At 40.0% G+C, this 14,750-nt stretch overlaps 1 protein-coding gene and 1 non-coding gene across 2 annotated transcripts; both read left to right on the plus strand.

Annotated features, from left to right (window-relative positions):
- Positions 1–5,463: 5,463 nt before the first annotated feature.
- Positions 5,464–5,626, plus strand: LOC125291449. Its single transcript, XR_007192984.1, has one exon. It is a non-coding gene; the product is annotated as a U1 spliceosomal RNA (small nuclear RNA).
- Positions 5,627–6,841: 1,215 nt separating this feature from the next.
- Positions 6,842–9,182, plus strand: LOC125291406. Its single transcript, XM_048238154.1, has 8 exons — positions 6,842–6,941; positions 7,105–7,195; positions 7,306–7,406; positions 7,523–7,648; positions 7,931–8,133; positions 8,621–8,780; positions 8,986–9,095; positions 9,177–9,182. The coding sequence occupies exons 1-8, from the start codon at positions 6,842–6,844 to the stop codon at positions 9,180–9,182; spliced, it is 897 nt and encodes a 298-aa protein (XP_048094111.1).
- Positions 9,183–14,750: the final 5,568 nt, after the last annotated feature.

Consider the following 14,750-nt stretch of genomic DNA (forward strand, 5'->3'; position numbering starts at 1 on the left):
TATTGTATTGTTGTTATTATGACCGCTGCTAGCATAGTGGTCAAATAGGGTTTGACTGTCTTACACACACGATAAAGTAACTAAGTAGAGATTACAGTACTGAATGGGGAGTATCTGTACCTTACTTTTTTATTTTTTATCCTACTTTTACTTTCACTTCACTACATTTTTATTAGCAGTATTAAGTGGAAAGTATTACAGTACAATAATGTGCATATGATGTCACCACAGGGCACAGCAATGAATGAAAACGTAGTGACAGAGTTAAGGCCTAGCAAATAGTTAAGACAGCACACCAAGGCCTATGTAGGCTGTTGTAAAGAGCTGAATTCAATTACAATTCTAACTGCTTGCTTTTCATTAATAGCACATTTGTTTAGGCTTTCAAAGCGTGTTTATGGATTGTGATGTAGCTGCCTTTCTAAACATGTTGGATAAACTTCATTATAGGCCCATAAAAGGAAGCATCAGTGAAAAATGAATGGCAGCCAAACCTTTGTTCAGGTTTCGAAGACTGAACAAAGTGCTGCATGAAATTAATAGCTTATCCAAAGTTCTGACTGCTTTCTTTTTCATTAAAAGCATAGTGAAGGGAGGGGGTTGTCACCCCACCTGGCCTTGAAAGCTTTTACTAGTACTTTGTACTTCTACTTTCAGCACTTAAGTATGTTTTATTGTTTTATATGTTTTATTTAGTTAATACTGTATAGTATTTTACTAGTAATTACTAGTAGCTAAACATATGCTTCATATTGATTTTTAAACTATTACACTTAGGCATATCTTTAATGTGGTGTGTAGGTCTAATTGAGTGCACATTGGTGATGTGTAGGTGTAATTGAGTGCCTGTCACTTTAAGAAATACGTGAAAGTAATTAGCCTTCAGCCTGTTTTAGGCTAGCGAATAAAGTTGTGCATAGTGAGTGCATAGGGATATGTGGATGCAATTAATTATGTTTTCTATGTCATTAGATAAAATAAATGTTCAAAAAACTAACAAGTCGAAGACAATCTTTCTGGGATCAAGTGTTTTGCAATGTTCACTAATGATTTTAGTGAGCATTACAGGCAGACGTGACCTTTGCTAGCAGGATAGTTACCAAGGAGCTCTCTCCAGATGTAAAAGTTTGCCATGGTTGCGTAGCCTATTTGCGTTAAGTGCAAAGTGGTTCTCTCTCTCTCTATCTCTGTGTGTGTGTCTGCATGAGGCTATGTTCAATTCAACTCGGTAATTGATCCGTCAGGTCAATAGCACCGCATTCACGCCACTTCATGATTAGATTAACGTCATCAGACAGGGTGTAAAAGTGTATGCGGGAATTTCTCGCATTATGATGGCTAGAGTTGCGGGACTTGAAAAAATTACGCGCAATACCCACAATGAAATTTAGGCCCTGATGCTTATAGATTACTTTTACTTTTAAGTAATTTTTTGATATTTTTTTACTCTAAAGTACTTTCGTCAAAAACACGCAAGATCTGTGTTGTATCTTGCTCCGACCGGCAAACGACTCAAGGCTAATTTAGAATGCATCGAATTAGCACTGTCATGTACTGCTCTTTCCCTCTTGAAACACTTTACTTCCATGTTAGTTTTTCTGCTTCTTCCTTCCTGAGGATGGTTTGTAATGCTAGGTTTAATTTATCATATCATAGAGATATTGTATAACACATTGTTGAAGAAAACTGGATGTGAATATCTTTTTTTCTAATTTTCCCTTCCTACCAAAAAAATCTGGGGGGCCGTATAAGACGTAAACACAGAAGTGACGTAGCCTAGTTCCCGCCTTGACGAGTGACTTGACAGATTACAGATAGAATTGCCATTTGAATTTTGCAATACAAAGAGCGTGGCAAAGTGCAATGCATGCTATTTCTTTTCCATTTGAAATGCCTCAAAACGATGGCAAAACGTTTTGCCCAAAATAATCCAAATTGTTTTCAGGCTGGCATTGTCAGTTTTGCCAAATATGTTTTCAAAATGCAATCCTATATTGCACTTTTAATATTAAATTGCAAAACGAATTGACAGTTAAATGATGAAACTGAATATTGAAAATTGAAATGCAAAATGAATTGCCATTTGAATTTTGAGACTGAAGTACCATGGCAAAATGGAATGCAATTCAATCCATGTTTATTTTTTAACCAAAATTATTCAAATTGATTTTAGGATTGCATTGTCACTTTGCAGATTAAAATACAATTTGTTGGAAATTTAATTGCATAATGAATTGGCAATTGCATAATGTAATGTCTTTTTGAATTGCATATTGCATATTGCATTCTCATTTGAATAAAGCTACACATATGCTTCCATAAAACAGTGCTCTTTCGGTATGATGATCAGCTACTCGGTCTACATTTTGACAAGCATGCAAATTCACCTTGTTCTTGCCCCATCTGAAATGACTCCTCTACCTTTGCTGCTTACATCCTTTCTGTATTTCTTGTGTAAAAAGAAATGCCATCATATACGTTGTATATGATGGCATTGAAGTCTTGGGTTAGTGAATTGACTAACAGTGTTTGTTGGTAACCAAATACCCACTTTTTGTGACATTCAGCAAATATCTCCTCACTTAATGTAGCTTCTAAGTTCCTTTGGACAATAGGCCTATGTTCTACTCTACGTGGAGTTGTCCTCCATCTCAGTTGCATCAGTTTTCTGATTTTGAAGGTTGTAAAGTATGATGATATGCTTCACTGAATCCTTTTCGTTTTCTTTCATTTGTCCAGGTAACTTTTCCATTGAAACTAGCCATTTATGATTGATTACACAGTCGACATTCTGAAATGTCTTGCACGATCAAGGCCAAATTAAATCACGCAGCCACTGTGTCAGCAGAGTGCTGACGGTGACGGTGTGTCTGATTATTATGTAGGATAGCCTACTAGACTGTTCTCACGTTGCAGCGCTTTACTTATATGAACATTAATCAATATGAGGGGCAGAGGAGGATAAATGTTGTCCCCCCCTGGCAATGAAAATGATTAAGCAGAGGGGAGGATATCAAGACCAGAGGGGGGGGGAAATCCCCCCCATCCCCCCCTACAAATCGCACCCTGAATGTTGGGACCAGTGGTGTAGTGTGATATGCAGGACTATGCAGTCCGTGGAACGGCAACTTTCCATATTACTTTTTCAAAACTACTTCTGCTATTAATCAAGTAAAGTTTTGAGCCAGTAATCTACTCTTTACTTCGCTACATTTTCAATTGCCTTTCGTTACAAGTACAAGTTTATTATCAGAGGAGAAAGTATCTCGAGGGACAAAAGCGCACCTCTCCCTCGGTGTACAAGGGCATGGCAGAGCTTCAGAATACATTGCTACGTTTCCCCGCGATTATAAAAGTAATGACTGGCCTACCGTTATGTAGAATCCATCAGATCACGTTGTAGCCTTCTACACGGAAGTAGATGTTCTATATATCTAACGGCTCAGTTAACGCAGTGACGTCCTGCCAGTTGCTGCATCTTCTGGTGAGACAGCGTAGCAACGAGATGAGAGGTATGACATGACATGGAAACTTTCGCCTATATTAATTTCTGGCCAGCATCATTCAACAATCACGTTAAAAAGCATCACCATCTCAGTATACCCACTTAAAATAGGCAAGGATACATATAAACATTTGGGGTTGATCACAGTATACCCACTACAGCTAACTATAGACTACACCACTGGTTGGGACTGTAAAACTGAAAACAGGAATTTTAAATTCTCAGGAATGTCTATACTGTGCAGTGTTTTTTTTTTGTACTAGGCCTACAAGTTTTTTGAAGAAGAGAGTTATGTTGTGCAAAACTGTTTAATAAAGTATATTATTAAGATTGTTTTGGTATTTATTTGAGATACATTATTTTTCTTATCAATCGAGCAACAGAAAAATAATTGTTAGATTAATTGTCCAATTAGTCGTTAGATTAGTAGACTAATCGATAAAATAATCGCCCGATTAATCGTTTAATAAATAATAGTTTACCCCCAGCCCTAGTGCACATGGTCAAATATTTTCTCACACAGCAGCTAGTTACCACATTTCAGGTGTAGAGGGATAGACTAGTTAGCTTGCTGCATAGTACTTGCTGCTAGCAGAGTTATATGATGTGGGATATTGTTTTCATTTCAATAAATTGTAATTGTAAAGACTGTAAATATGACATGTTTTAAGCAGTGGTTTGCATATAGACAGTAAAAGAAACCTGTTTTGTTTGGCAGGAGCTGTGACACGCCTGGCTTGCTCCATGCCTAATTTTCTTTCCTTTTTGTTTTCTTATACCTCAGGTAGGCCACATTCTTTATATATACTTTTGTAAATGCATTTTCTTATGTAAACTTGTTGCAACTGTAATTGCTTGTTGTGTCATTTTTGTGACTGTCCTGAGGCAGAGGTGCTGTGATGCCTGGCTTGCTCAATGCCTGATTTTCTTTCCTTTTTGTTTTCTTATACCTCAGAGTGTAACTTTAAGGTCGGTTGTGGCATCCATCTTTCGACCTTACACAATGCAGAGTGAAAGAGGGAGGGGAGAGACGACCTCTATTACACATGCAATAACCCAGTTTGACACCGTTAGCCTAGCTTATCATACATTACTGGAAGTGGGTTTCACCAGTTAGTCTACACCTCCCATTTAGTTATAGGCTAGAGGTTTTAGTCTGAGAGGGACAGAGGAGGCATATTGGATTCATACACAGGTCTCAATGAAGAATTAATCTTATATTAGACCTCATAATATACACTGGTCTCCACAATGAATTGAATAGATCAAGACTTCTAGGGGGTGGGTTAATGAGATCTGATGAATTTGAACGATTCCTGTTGAGGGAGGACCCACATTTTTGTAAATAAGTTCTACAGTTTCCATCTATGAGTTAAATATTGTTGTCACTCACATTTTTTTGCACATTGGTAACATTATCCATGTTACTTTTCCTGGCAAATAGAGGGGGCAACTATGTTTGGTGTCTGACATGCATGATGTTTTGTTGTTAGCAGCTGGTGACTGGCTCAACCCAAAGTATCACCTTTGCTCTAACTTCAAACACAGAATGATCTGTCCATAAATTATCCGCTATCCTTTTCACAGAGTTCAGAAGTCATGTTTTAAGCATCACTGGCTTGATATTACTGAAATGAGGGGCATTTAGGCTCTCAAAAGTGTAGCTTATAGCATATGGATACAAAATGCATGCTTAAATAGCCTAAGAACTATTTTAAAACGGTTTTGTTAAACTATTCAACCGTAACACTTGCCATCATGCATGCACCTCTTCCTCTCCCTTTACTGTCTATGGCACTCACACACATGATGGCAAAGCATCCTCTGTGACAGGTCCCTTAACAAGCACATAGCATTGTGTAGGCCTACTCTATGAAAATAATTGCTATCACTCAGCTCTTGGATTAACATGATAGGCCTACACAGGATATACACTTGCAATTATTACATGCTTTGCCATACTTACCTGGCAGGGGTGATACAATGATCAAGAAGGTTGTTTGCCCAGGGCGAGGCTCGGCCATTGCACATCTGGTCTTGCTGACCCCTGCGAATTCCTCAAATGTGGGAATCTCAACTGCACAATTTCTGGTAGTGGGGGACTGCGTTCTCTTTCCTGATTTGAGGGCAGTCGTGGCCTACTGGTTAGCGCTTCGGACTTGTAACCGGAGGGTTGCCGGTTCGAACCCCGACCAGTAGCACGGCTGAAATGCCCTAGAGCAAGTCACCTAACCCCTCACTGCTCCCCGAGCGCCGCAGCTCACTGCGTCGGGATTAGTGGGTGCTTCACTTCACTGTGTGCTGAGTGTTTCACTAATTCACGGATTGGGATAAATGCAGAGACCAAATTTCCCTCATGGGATCAAAAGAGTATATACTTATACTATACTAAGTGATGCAAGTTGATAGGCAATTGTGTATCAAAAGAACAAAGAAAAGTTTGCATAATTAAATGCTTTTGAATGAAATTTTTGCAGCATATCGCCTTTACTATCTACCCCTTTTTGACAACTGACATATCGGTTTTACATATCGGTTATCGGCCTCCTGTTTTGGTAATAATTGATATCGTATCGGTTAGACGCAAACTGCATTTTGTTGTAGGCCTACTCTGCACATTGACAATAAAGTTTAATCTAATCTAATCTAATCCAAAGGTTAAAAGCTCAAGTTTGGCATTTGACTGTGCTTGTCTATACAATGAGGTTCCACTGGTGCATAAAGTTGCAATATCAACTCTGGCTGGGTGAGGGGTGACTACTACGTTTGTATACACAGGACACAGGAAATGCACATAATGCAGAAATGAAATTCCTAGAATCATCTATGAAAAAAATTCACAAAAAATAGATGTTTGGAAAAAGGGAAGTGAAAATGTCAGACACTGAAATAAGTAATAGACCTCTCCGGAATGAGTCCCCCCTCCGAAACAGCCGTGTCCACCCAACTTCTGGGCGTCGAATGTCTACGGGAAATAACATGGCGTTTTGAAATATCATACCTGTCAAACATCTGTAGGTGGCGAAGTAGAAAAAAATGGTGGGCCGATTGGCCTACACACTTCTGCCATCTAGTTTCGACTGGATTTTTTGATTGTCGGTGCCGTTAAAGTAGAAATATATCAGTAAGAAGCACTAAGCTATCGCACGCTTCGGACGCCGCGACTCCCCGAGTCAAGGTTGCATAGCAATGGCAATGTTTCATAGTTTGTCTTCACCGAAATGAAGTTTGTGGCACCAGAGCCTGTCTACGGAGGTGGCACTAACCCTGCATGAAATAGTCATGTTTGATAGGTTGTTAATACATTCTGAAAATGTTACTGTTCTGATCAAGATTATGCAAAATAAAGCTACTAAATGTAGAAAAGCGGTTGAAAAAAATGAAACCCCTGATGAAGAATGGGAAGAATATATAACTGAATGGGTGGCTGAGTATGGTAAGTTATTGAGGAAGTTCCACAATGTTAAGAAATATAGAGAAATAACTATTCAAATCTATTGCTCAAAATTAAACATGCTCCTTGTGAGTTATGCCTATAAGCAGTTATTTTCAAATGTTCAGATAATAGGCTTAACAATGTTGTTTGTTTCTATATTTAGATTCCTATGAAAAAGCCCGAAGGAAGCTCGTGAAGTTCTGCAAAGGCAATGGTTTGGAGTCGACAGACGAGGACAGTGTGCGGAAAAGAGTGTATGTTTCCTCTGTTCTCTGTTCTTCTTTTATAGCCTGACTGTGCTTATTTGCTACTAGTGTTCACTGCACTGCACACAAAATTTGATTACACTTAATGTGTCCAACAGACCATCATCGAAATATGTTGGATTTAGGTCTACATCAGCCCCTCCATCTGCAGCCTCAGGAAGACCTCCAGTTCAGGCCTCAACAAGTAGGCTCCACACAGGTAAACAGCACAGATGAAAACATGACATGTAAAGAAAACATACAGTGGTCAAGACTTTGGAATATCATGTATTGATTCTGTTTCTCACTGTTCTTCTCACTGTTTCTCATATGCAGAGACAATGGAAAGACCAAAAAAGAAATTCTGCAATAATGGAGCCAAAAGCCAGACCTTGCCAGCCATACCACCATTTCCATTTCCACCATCAACACCAGAGACAGTCCCAGATCTAAGACAAGATGGTACATAGAACTATTCCAAATATTTTATAATAGTTTACTTGGAGCTTTTATTAATTACCTTTTTAGTCTATAAAAGGGATTAGAAACTCTTCAACAACTTCTTAACAATTAGCCTTAATATCCAATGTGCTTTGATTTACAACCACAATTTAGATAATAAAAAAAAAGAACTTGGGACATCATGTAAAATGCTAAATAAAAACAGAATGTAATAATTTTCAAATTGAGTATGCAAAACAGTAGACACATGTTATATAAAGTTATATACTTTATCTGTTTCAGAAAGAGAACTCCGACTCTTTCAGATGCTAGAGGAGATAAAAGGCCAAGTCAGACAAAATTCTCTTCTGCTTCAGGCAATTTTGAGAAGAGAGAGTGTCACTGAAGTCAGCAGTTTTCCAGATTTTGAGTTTCCGTTACAAAATATTAATGATATAAAAAAAATGGAGGACCGGCTTTCTGACAAGGAAACACGGCGCTCTCTGGTAAGTTCTGTTTATGTTGTGTATGTAAACCTATACTCTAGTTATTAGTAGTTCTCATAATCAATAAATACCATAAATAAGCCATTGAATAAATACATGAATAAATAGGAATACATACATAAATACAATAAATAGTTTTAAATAGTGTTGTTAAAAGGATTGTACGTGAGTGGTTCATCTGTTTCTTGGATACCGATAGTTTGATCTTCCTCCTTCGCTCTCATTTCAATTCTTTCAGTAAACTCAACTGTCTGAGTTATCCTAAATACTTCTTGAAATCACCTCTTGAACTCAACTCTACTACAGAATCACTAATGCCTTGTCCTAGTAGTGAAGCTTTGGAGGCACCAATTGTGAGCTTTCTTGCTATGCCACTTTTCTTCTGTTATGGGACTGTATGGTAGCCCATAGCACTGTGTAGTGCTTGTAGTTATGTTCCACCTTTTGACAAGCTTAATCATGTATGCACAACCATTTCATTTTATAGGTAAAACATCTCATGAGTTTGGGTGGGACAACAACAAAAGATATAATCTACAGGATCATGCGTGAAACAATCAGCAATGATTTAGCGAAAAAGTTTAACTGGATGGGCAGGGGGCAGAAAAGTCCTTTTTCTGTGTTGCACCTGGCAAAAGTCATCATAGGTAGGCCTACAGCTCTTTTACAATTTCATTCAATGTTTATTCTACACACATTCTGATTGGTAGCCTGCTGTACACATCCAGTATATTATCTACCCTACACAACAAAACTTCACGTCATGTTCTAAATCAGTGGTTTTTAAACTGATTTTAAGAGTAAAATATTATCCTTCACTCTCCATTCAATTCCCCCAAATTCCCCACGCAGATGCTGCCAAAAAACAAGGGGCCACCTTAATGGAGGCAGAAGAAAAGATAAAAACATGGCTGAAATACAGCGGTGACCGAAATGGAGGAAGAAAAGGAGATCAGAAAAGGGTACAGATTTCAACAACCAATCAAAAAAATATTTGTAATTGCCTGTATGTCTGTATTGCTGACTTGTATTTATCATCACAGTTGTGAAATAGTAAGTAGTTAACTTGAATTTCTTTCCTCAATTTAGAGAGGCAGACACATTCCCCATCACATCCTCCATCTGACATCAGCAGTGAATCCGAGGAAGTGTCTGAAATATCTGACATTGTAAGTTTTTTAGTCATTAGTCCTAAATTGTTTTACCTTTTTGTCTCATCTTTTTATCTAATGCTCGAAATGAATAACTATTCGACAAGTGTGGAAATAAGTGACCTGAAGGCATTAACATCATTTGTACATAATTAAGAGAATGTTATGAAATAGGCCTCCATAGATTGTACATTGGCACCAGTTAATAAAATGAAATCTTAAGGTTAGAACGTTGACATAGTGTTGTTAAGGTGTAATTTTTGGGGTAGGTATGCTATTTAAGTTGGCATATGGTTGAGTTGGGGTTGGCAAAAGGTCGGCAGTCGGTCTATGAAATGGTTGGCCCAACGTTAGAAAGGTAGGTTTCGGGTTGGCATAGCGTTGGTAAGGTGTATTTTGGGTTGGCTGGGTAGGCTTTTTAAGTTGGCATATGGTTGGGTTAGGGTTGGCCAAAGGTCTGCTGATGGTCTAATTAAATGGTTGGGCCAACGTTGGGCCACCGGACAAAATGACGTTGGGCCACCGTCAGCAGCCAACGTTGGGCCAACACAACCACTGACCTTGGGCCAACGTTGGCCCAACGTCAGAATGCTACCTGGGTAGCTATAGTCCCGCCCTCGCCTGCTGCTAGATGCAACAGGTGAGCTTTAAATTTATGCTCAGATTTGTTAAGTTTGAACACGTCTCACCTTGTCCTCTATCATCCTGGTGATGTTCTCCTCTGCTACCCCCCTCTCTCTCAAAGCTTCATAAAACTCCATTTTACACTATAAACTATCACTTCTTCACACTATTGATCTTCTTAAATTTACTCTCTTCATCAAGCAAAGGGGTGTGACGTTTTCTTGTTCGTTTTCCCGTGATCACAAATTAATTGTGTTGTTTTCCCGATATCACGATTTAATTATTTTGATATCTCGAGATAACAAGGTGAAAAAAATAATGATATGACGTGGCCTCTCTCGGCTTCCGTAGTAAATCCCCCTAAAAGTTTGGTATTTCCATCACCATCTTCTGCCCACATGATGAGACTCTCAGTTCCCTTTTAGCTATAGTCAGACTGGGTAGCCTAATACTGAACGCACTATTGACTCTGGGGTAGATGGCAAATAAGATAACTGCCCAATAAGTTGGCGTGTTCCTTTAAGTTGTTGGACTATGACCAAGATATTGATGGTGCATTTGTTTAGCCCAACACACTTGTCATCTTACTTAAAGTGGGTTTTGTGATCTTCATTGCGTTAAGACGGTGAAAACTTTTTTTGGTGAAATGGGAGCTAACCGAAGCTAACTTGCAGTGCAACTTGTGAGCAGCCATGGCCCACTGGTTAGCACTCTGGACTTGTAACTGGAGGGTTGTCGGTTCGAGCCCCGACCAGTGGGCCGCGGCTGAAGTGCCCTTGAGCAAGGCACCTAACCCCTCACTGCTCCCCGAGCGCCGCCATTGTAGCAGGCAGCTGCGCCGGAATTAGTGTGTGCTTCACCTCACTGTGTGTTCACTGTGTGCTGTTTGTGTTTCACTAATTCACCGATTGGGTTAAATGCAGAGACCAAATTTCCCTCACGGGATCAAAAAAGTATATATACTTATACTTATACTTGCACTAAGTCAGGGGTGTCAAACTCATATTAGTGGGCCGGATTTGTTGGAATGAGACCTAGGGTTGGGGCGTCATTATCATGGTCATTACCATTTTTCTGCATGGGTATCATGGGATGTAACTACCTAAACTTCCAAACTTATCTATCTTAAATCTCCTTGTTACCATCTACTTTTCTACGGATTTACTGGCTACCGATTATATCTCGTGAACAAACTCTTGCATAAACTGTTGTTGCTCGAGGCTTTGGATTATCGGACTCTATAACCTTTGATCGCCAAACTTTTCTGTCAAACGTTAACGTAAACGTTAAGCCAGTATCAAGGGCTGCAAATAATACCGGGCCAAGGAAACGATATCTGGAAGAAGAAAGCATCAAATTCCTTCTAACGCCTCTCAAAACTAGTGACTCAATATAAAAAGTGAGATCTTCTCAGATTACTTACCCGCTACCTGTGTTCGAAGTTATCAAGGAACTGCACGATATCGCTGTTGCTAGCCAACTAGCAAACAAACGCTTAAAAACAGTTGACACCGGGCGAAGCCCTCGCCGCGACACACGATGCCTCCCTCAGCTGTGCACCAGGCTGCGACTCATGCGCCCTTCTCAGCTTAAAAAGATAGTGGAACTCGGCCAGAATAGCTTAACCCTCCATCAGATTGAGAAGGATGAACAGTTCCTCGACACCTTTCTCTCCGTAAGTAACGTTACCTCTCTTACACATACAAATGCCAGATGCCCTGATTTCACTCTGTCCTCCAATACTTTAACCATGCCATGCACTAATGCAACTTCTGTCCCTGTTGCCTCTCCCCGCCTCTGCTGAGAACCAAGCCTGCTCTGCTGGCCAGCTCCACTCCACACCAGCCTGAGCCATGGCGAGAAGCAAGCATCACAAGCACGGGCAGACGGTCCGGACGGCACTCAGGCCCAGCCCAACCTATACGACTGGAAAATCGCTATGCCATTCTGACCGAGGATGAGGAGCCCCTCCAGCCCCGAGACAACCATCCTGGTCCCTCCTCAAAGTCGGGCCCCCCCCCCCCCCCCTCCCCGACCTCATCAACCTCCACCCTGGTCATCGGCAGTTCCATGGTTAGAGACCTCTGCATTCCCCCATCATGTAGCGGTCCCTCCAAGGTCTACTGCTTCCCTGGTGCCAAGGTCCTTGACATCCAGCAGAAACTCCCAAGCATCCTGGCCCGCCACACCAAGGTCAACAACATCATCGCATAATGGGGCAGTACCTAACGACATCAGAGATAAGCAGTCAGTAGCACTGCAGGAAAACTACAAAACTCTCATCACCACTCTGATGGGCACAGAAAACGCTTTGTCATCTCTGGGCCTCTCCCTACCTACAGAAAAGGTGCTGAGAGATGGTCCAGACTGTTCGATCTCCACACCTGGCTCAAACGCTACTGCGCTCCCTAAGCATCCCCTATGTCAACAACTGGGGCTTGTTCTGGGAGAGGCCCAGTATGCTGAAGCGTGATGGTCTCCACCCAAACCAACATGGAGCCAGGCTACTCTCTGACAACATAGCTGGCCCACACTGAGACATTGACATTCTGTAGAAAATATTACAGATTCACGCCCCAGGTATTGATTCAATGGCATTATACATGTGGATGGGTCTGAGAATGTTTTCTGCAGGGTAACATACAATACTACTACCATAGATCAAGCTGTGTCATGCAATAGCATGACTTATGCTTATAGTTCTATTCCAACGCTGATTTCTACCCAACGATAGTAAAAAGAAAAGACAAATTTAAAACTAGAAACCTAACAAATATTCTTTCCATACCTCAGCATATTCCTCAAAAGCCAGAGGCATTTTCAGCTAACATGGGTTTACTAAATATAGGTGCACTTACTACCAAAACCTTTGCAATCAATGATTTTATTAGTGAAAAAATTGGATTTTCTGTTTCTTGTTGAAACCTGGCTGACTTCAGACAGCGAAGCTGTTCTTGTTGAGACTTGTCCCCCAAATTATAATTTCTTCCACTCAATTAGACAAGGCAAACGAGGTGGTGGAATTGCCTCCATTCTCTCAAACAAATATAGTTGCACACGAAGTCAACTTTGGTGAATTCCGCTTCCTTTGAGTATATTGCCCTCACTCTGAAGGCTGACCCAGTTGTACTTCTATTAACCTTATACCGCCCTCCTAAACTATGGACTGGCTTTCTCGACCAGTTTTCTGAACTTATGTCGCTCATCATCACTAGCTATGATCGGATAATTGTAAATGGCTTAATTTCAATATTCATGTCAATAAGACAACTGATGCTAAAGCCAGTAAGTTCCTTAATGTGTTGGACAGTTTAGAGCTAAAGCAGCATGTTACAGGACCCACCCACAACCTTGGCAACACCCTCGATCTAGTCATTTCCAGAGGGATAGAAGTCACAGACTTATCAGTAAATGATATAAATATGTCTGATCATCATTGTGTATCTTTTAATATTGTACTACATACTCCAAAAATTCATCCCGAAATTGCAATCAAATCGCGACTCTTGGACATTAGAGCAGAACAGCAGTTCATAGCTCTTATAGACTCCATAAATTTAGATATTTTACATCATCCCATTGATCAAATGGTAGAGGCTCTTAATCGTGAATTAGCGCTCTGCTTGACAGAGTGGCACCCTTAAAGACTAAAAAAAAGGCCCTGTAGCAAACTGACACCTTGATGAACGAAAATATCCATGATCTAAAAAAGATCATGTAGGAAAGCTGAGAGAACATGGAGAAAAAAACTAAGTTACAGGTTCACCGTGCCATTCTAAAAAAGAAAAAAATTGCAAATTATAATAGAGCTATTCGGAATGAGAGGAGGAACCACTTCTCTAAGGTAATTGCTGAAAACAGTAGAAACTCTAGGGTGTTGTTCTCTACCATTGATAGGCTATTGCATCAAACACCTTTTGACACACTCAGTCAGGCATCCTCTCTAAGATGCTAAGAATTTGCAGACTTCTTCAAAAACAAAGTCATTTCTATAAGGGAGGCTATTGGTAACACAAGTAATATGTTTGATAGTACACCCAAAAACAGCCCCCAAAATTAAGGTCCTTTAGCACTATTACTCAATCTGAGCTTGGTAAAATTATAACTCAAACCGCTCTTCAACATGTGTTTTAGATCCAATCCCTACTACATTCCTCAAAAAGTATATGAAGGCTTAGCTCCCTTTTTTTCTCAAGGTAATAAATACCTCATTAGAAACAGGTATATTTCCAACTGCTTTTAAAACCGCTGTTGTGAAACCTTTACTTAAAAAAGTCAAAACTTGACCATACCAATCTGAGCAACTACAGGCCTATATCAAATCTATCGCTTTTTGAGCAAAGTACTTGAAAAAGTTGTTTGCAATCAGTTAAATACCTTCCTCAACGAAAACAGTATCCTTGAAAAATTCCAATCAGGTTTTAGATCAAATCACAGCACAGAAACGGCTCTAGTAAAGATAGTCAATGATCTCAGACTAGCTACCGACTCAAACAAAGTCTCAATCCTTATTCTTCTGGATTTGAGTGCGGCATTTGACACCATTGATCATAGCATCCTAATTCACCGCCTTTGCAAAGTGGGTGGGTCTCTCTGATAATGCTCTAAACTGGTTTCAAACCTACATTACTGGCAGAGATTTTTATATCAGTCTAGGAGATCATGTATCTGAAAAACATGACTTGCCTTTTGGTGTGGCCCAGGGAGCTGCCTTGGTCCCCTGCTATTTTCTCTATATATGCTCCCCATTGGGAAACGCCATAAGTCAGCATAATGTAAACTTCCACAGCTACGCAGATGATACCCAATTGTATCTTTCTGTGGAGCCAACTAACCCAGATG

The sequence above is a fragment of the Alosa alosa genome, chromosome 2, assembly GCF_017589495.1.
Source record: "Alosa alosa isolate M-15738 ecotype Scorff River chromosome 2, AALO_Geno_1.1, whole genome shotgun sequence".
Taxonomy (NCBI): domain Eukaryota; kingdom Metazoa; phylum Chordata; class Actinopteri; order Clupeiformes; family Clupeidae; genus Alosa; species Alosa alosa.